This window comes from Strix aluco, chromosome 26 (genome assembly GCF_031877795.1).
Source record: "Strix aluco isolate bStrAlu1 chromosome 26, bStrAlu1.hap1, whole genome shotgun sequence".
In the NCBI taxonomy this organism is placed as follows: domain Eukaryota; kingdom Metazoa; phylum Chordata; class Aves; order Strigiformes; family Strigidae; genus Strix; species Strix aluco.
Genome location: NC_133956.1, coordinates 4982580 through 4988106, shown reverse-complemented (window position 1 = coordinate 4988106; position 5527 = coordinate 4982580). Strand labels below are relative to the sequence as shown.

Genomic DNA, 5527 nt, shown 5'->3' with positions numbered 1-5527 from the left:
TCAGATGAGAAGCGGATTGAGGAACAGGGCGGCACTAATTTCCTTACGAGATCGCCCGGTAAAAACAGGGGGGCGGGGGGGGGGGGGGAGAAAGAAACCTATTCCTGCCTAAAAATAGGGGGGGGAATTCACTGGGATTGGGGGGGGGCACTTTGGGGGGCTGGGGTTGGGGGGTCCAAGGGGTTCAGGGAGGGATCCCCCCGCCAGGGGGGTGGTTTTGGGGTCTGGCCATGGGGTGGGGAACCTGCGTGTGTGTCCCCCCCCGTGGGGCCACCGCGGCCACCAAGGGTCATTTTTTGCGGGGTGGGGGGGTATGGGGGGTGGTGTCTCTCGCTTCATTGAGATGCAAGGGTGGGGTTTAGGGGGTCATTTCCATAAAGGGGGTGGGGCTCCTGCCGCTTTTACATGCAGGGGCGGGGCCCCGCCGCGCTGCCTATATGAAGGGCGGCGTGGGGCTCCCCCCTCCCCAGTGCGGCAGCGAGCTCCGAGGGGTCGGGGGTGTCAGGGCTTGGGGGTCCCGAGGCTTGTTGGTCCAAAACTGCTCGGAGATCGCAGCAGAGCCCCAACCGACGCGACCAGGCATCATCCTCCTCCTCTTCTCCCCCTTCTCCCCCGCTTCCTGCATCCCCCAGGCGAGCGGTAGCCCCACCATGAAAGCCATCAGCCCGGTGCGGTCTGTGCGGAGCTGCTACGAGGCCGTGTGCTGCCTCTCGGAGCAGAGCCTGGGCATCGCCCGGGCCAGCAGCAACAAGAGCCCGGCCCTGGAGGAGCCCATGAACTTGCTCTACGATATGAACGATTGTTACTCCAAATTGCGGGAGCTGGTGCCGGGCATCCCGCAAGGCACCAAGGTGAGCCAGGTGGAGATCCTCCAGCACGTCATCGACTACATCTTCGACCTCCAGATCGTGCTGGAGGAGGGGGCCAAGGGCCGCGACCCCTCCTCCGAGGCCACCCTGCTCTCCCTTAAGGTAAGGGCTGCTTTGGGCTGGGGGTGTGTGTGTGTGGGGGGGGGGGGGGGGGGGGGGGGGGGATGTGTCGGGCTGAGGGTGATGCACGGGCCTGGATGCTTTGAGGAGGGGGGTGGGGGGGGTGTCCTGATGCGGTGGGGAGGGGGGAGAGATGGGGACAGACACACACACACACCCCCCCCCACCGCCGGGGTAGCCCTGAGCCTTGTCCCCGCTTTCCGCAGGCGGCCGAGCTCGCTTCTGAACTCTGCTCCAAAGACGAGAGAAGTTTGTGTCACTAACGGCTCCTCCATCAGGTGAGTGGCCCCCCCCAACCCCCCTCCCCACCCGCACCCCAGTCCCTCCCCCCCCACCCCTCCAGCACCATCATCATCCCCAGGGAACCGATACCACCGCGATCCCCCAGCTCCCCCCCTTCGGGCGCCCCCAAATCCCCCTTTCCCCCAAACGCAGAGTTACCACAACACTAATTATTTTTTTTTCCTTTCCTCCCCCCCCTTTTCTTCTCTCTCCTCCCGGTGCCAATTAGCAAACAGGCAGCGAGTGTCGGTTCCTGGTTCGTTATCAGCCGGAGGTAAATAGCAGCTTCCTCCGTGGCGCCGGGCTGTCTGCGACCTACCGGCCCCGGCATCGCCTCCCCCGGGCCCGGGCACCGCAGGCGGGGAGCGGCTGGTCCCGACCCCCCCATCCCTCCACCGCCAGCATCCCCCCCCCTCCACCCCCGGAGCGCAGCATCCCGGCTTTAGCAGGACTTTGGACCCGAACCTAACCGAGATACTTTTACTGATAGACTGGTGAAGAGGCGGTTGTCTGTATATTTTTGGATTATAGCAGCGAGTCCTTTTTTTAAAGGTGTTTAATGGGATGGGGAGGGGGGGATTAGGGGGTTTTGGGGAGGGGGGGGACATCCTCGAGTATGAACCAAACTCTCTGGGGCCGCGGCCTCGTGTATTGAGCTCTATACTAGAGTATAACGTTTTGTACCTTTTGTGCAGGAAGGTGAATTTCTGCGAACATGCCTTGTACTTGCTTTATAAACTTTTTATAAAAGTTACCATTTTTACATAATAAAAAAACCAGGTCGTTTTGAATGTGGTTTTGGTTTTTTTTGTTGTTTTTTTTTTCCCCATCCCTGGGGTGGAGGGAGCCGGGGTGCACCCATGGGTGGGAGAGCAGCACCCTGGGGGTGGGAGCCCCCAAACCGATTGTAACTTCTAGGGTTACGGTAGGAATCTCATTAATTGTTTAATAGCTTTTGAAATGTCAGCTCAGGTATGGGAGGAATTAACCCTAGGCTGCTTGTCTCCCGGCTGAGGTGTCTGCCAGCTATTTTGGGTGCTGCTCTGCTTATCTGATATGGAAGGAGTGAAGACGCTGCTGAGCCCCGGGGACCATCTGGAGGTGGAGCTGGAGCCCTGGGAGGGGGGAAAAGATGCTTTTTCCAGGGGTTTCCACTCTGCCTTGGAGCAGGAAAAAAAAAAAAAAGCTGCCTGGTACCCTGCGGCTGGATTTGAGCTTCTCTTGGGGTGGAAGGGGTGATGCTGCTCCCCCAGGCTACCCCCCAAGGGAAGGGGAGTTTCTGGGCTGCAGCTGCCCTGGCTTTAATTAGGGCTGCTCTGAGCCCAGGTGGCATCTACACTGCACCCCCCTGCCTGGCCTGGACACCCCCCGGGGCTGAGGGAAGGCGGGTAGCACCCTGGGGAAGGGGTGTTGGGAGCACAAATGCCTTTCCCTCCCCTTGGATTAATGCTGCGGTTTCCCTTTGGCCCTGGAGCAGATGCAACCCGCCGGCCGGCTCAGCTGCGGAGCCCCGTGGCTGCAGCACAGCTGGGCCGGATCCTGCTCCCTGGGGAGGGTGCTGGCCTGCCTGCAATGGGGGTCAGGCCCGGCTGCTCTCCCCCGGGGTTAAAATTCCCCCACCTGTAGCTCCATCTCCTCCCATCCCCTGGGCTGGGCTCTGGCTTTGCTGCCGTGGGCTGCATGGGTGCTCACCCCACAGCATCGGGGTGTCCCCGGGGTGCTGCAGCCTCCAGGTGAGCTGGGGCAGGGGCTGCAAGATGGGAGGAGGAGGAGGAAGGCAGGAGGGGTCTTGGAGATGCAAATCTTCCCCTGCATGCAGTGGTTTCCCCACATGGCCAGTGTGAGCTCGGGGTGCAGCCGGCACCCACCAAGCACCCCTTGTCCGTGGGCATTTCCACAGGGAAAAGCAGCGCGTGGGGCCTCTGAAAATCAACAGCCGGTCCAACGGGATCACGAACCCCTGGGAACATCCCTCCCTCCTCCCAGGCTGCTGTCCCCGGGCTCCCCGAGCGCAGGTGACCCCTCTGGCACCCACAGGTGGGGTGGGATGGGGTGACACGGGGCTGGCGTGGTGGGAGGCAGGTGAGGGTGTCCGGCTGGGAACCGAGCTGATGGGCTAATGGCTAAAAATAGGCTTTTGCCACCTTCCCTGGCTTTTAACTCGGGAGGAACAGCCGAGGGGTGGGTTAGGGGTGAGCGTCCCCACGCTCACCCCGGTGGCCTGGTCCTCCGGCTGCGCCAGCGCTGACGTGCCAATGGGATTTATTGGGGATGAGTGGGAAAAGCACCCTGGGAATGAGCCAGGGGACGGGGATGGGTCTGGGTAGCTGCACAATGGGGCTCCCCAGGGTGTGAGCACCCCAGCTTGTGGTGGGTTCCCCCAGCTGGGGTGATGGCGGTGGGGATCCCAGAGCAGTGAGAGCAGTTAATGAGCCCAGTTTGGGGCTGGGGTTACTGGGAGAAGTGGGGACAGGCACTGGTGGAGTGGGAGACACCAGTCCTGCTGGGGCTTTTTGGATGGAAACAGCACTGGGGAGGCGGAGGGGGACTCCTGCCCTGGGGAGTCGAGGTGGCCCCTTGTCCCTGTCCCCTTGCCGGGGGGGGGTCAGGGCAGGGGATTCCCTTGGCCAAGGCCGGTGGCCACGGCTCCCCGGGGGCCCCGGGGTTTGGCAGGGTGAGGGTTTGGCGCTGGCTCCCAGGAAGTGTCCCAGGGCCGTCGCCTCCTCCCCTGGGGCTGGATCCCGGTGCCTTTCCTGGAACAGCCGCCCGCCGTTCCCAGGCCCCGGGGATGGAGGGGGGGGGGCACAAGCCTTGCCTGGACCCCCAGCTTGGGCTGCGGCGTGACACTGCTGCTTTCCTTAGAAACCCTCATTAAAAAAAAAGAGAGAAAAAGGAAAAAAACACAACTAAAAATAGATACTGTTGCCCCGCCGGGGCTGGGATTTACCTTGCAAGGGCAGATTAAATGTAAAAAATCCCCCCCCCCAGCCGCTGAGCAACCCAGGCTTTGCTTTTACCATCCCAACTCCATGTCAGGGGTGTCAAAAGAGGATGAAGAGAGCAAAAAAATAACCTCGGGGGGTGTGTGGGGGGGAGGCCGGGCGGCCCCCAGGCGCGGTGCCGGTGGCCAGCCGGGCCGGCTCGCTCGCCTCTTGGCAGGAGCCGCAGTCTGATGCAATCGCTGACGGAGGCCGCGGTTCCCCACCTGTATTTGCCATTGTGTGCCCGGAGCTGTTCGCAGGTGTTTGCTGGCGCCGCGCTGTCTGAGCCGCACTTCCCTCCTCCTCCTCCTCCTCCTCCTCCCGCTGCTGCCCCGGCCAAGGCCCGGCCCCCCCCGCGCCCGCCCCCCCCCCCCGCCCGGCTCCCCGCCAGCCCGGCCGCCGCCTGCACGCGGCTTCGCACCCGCGTGGCCTTGGGCGGGGAGCGCGGGGGGGGGGGACGGAACACGGGGGGGGGACGGGACACGCGTGGGCGCTGGCAGGCGGAGGGACACGCGGGTGCGTGCGGGGCTCCTGTGTGCACTTACATGTCTGCACACACACGCGTGTGTGCACTTACATGTCTGCACACATCTAGACACATGCGTGTGCACTTACATGTCTACAGACACACACACCTACAGACACACACGTGTGTGCACTTACATGTCTGCACACAGCTACACACACGTGTGCATTTACATGTCTACAGACACACACACCTACACACACATGTGTGCACTTACATGTTTGCACACTCCTACACACGTGTGTGCACTTACATGTCTGCACACACCTACACACACACGTGTGTGCACTTACATGTCTGCACACATCTAGACACATGCATGTGCACTTACATGTCTACAGACACACACACCTACAGACACACACGTGTGCACTTACATGTCTGCACACACCTAGACACACACGTGTGTGCACTTACATGTCTGCACACAGCTACACACACGTGTGTGCACTTACATGTCTGCACACATCTAGACACATGCGTGTGCACTTACATGTCTACAGACACACACACCTACAGACACACACGTGTGTGCACTTACATGTCTGCACACACCTACACACACGTGTGCACTTACATGTCTACAGACACACACACCCCCCTACAGACACTCACACATGTCTGTGTGCACTTACATGTCTACACACATCTACAGACACACACGTGTGTGCACTTACATGCCTACAGACATGCACAGATGTGACTGTGTGCACTTACACACACATGCACTTATGCACACATGTGTACTC

General features: G+C 61.1%; 1 protein-coding gene across 1 annotated transcript; it reads left to right on the top strand.

The window, feature by feature from the left end:
* The first annotated feature begins 478 nt into the window (after positions 1-478).
* Positions 479-2062, top strand: ID3 (inhibitor of DNA binding 3). Its single transcript, XM_074850715.1, has 3 exons — positions 479-971; positions 1196-1267; positions 1501-2062. Exons 1-2 carry the CDS (start codon positions 651-653, stop codon positions 1250-1252), a joined length of 378 nt encoding a protein of 125 aa, XP_074706816.1. The 5' UTR covers positions 479-650; the 3' UTR covers positions 1253-1267; positions 1501-2062.
* Positions 2063-5527: the final 3465 nt, after the last annotated feature.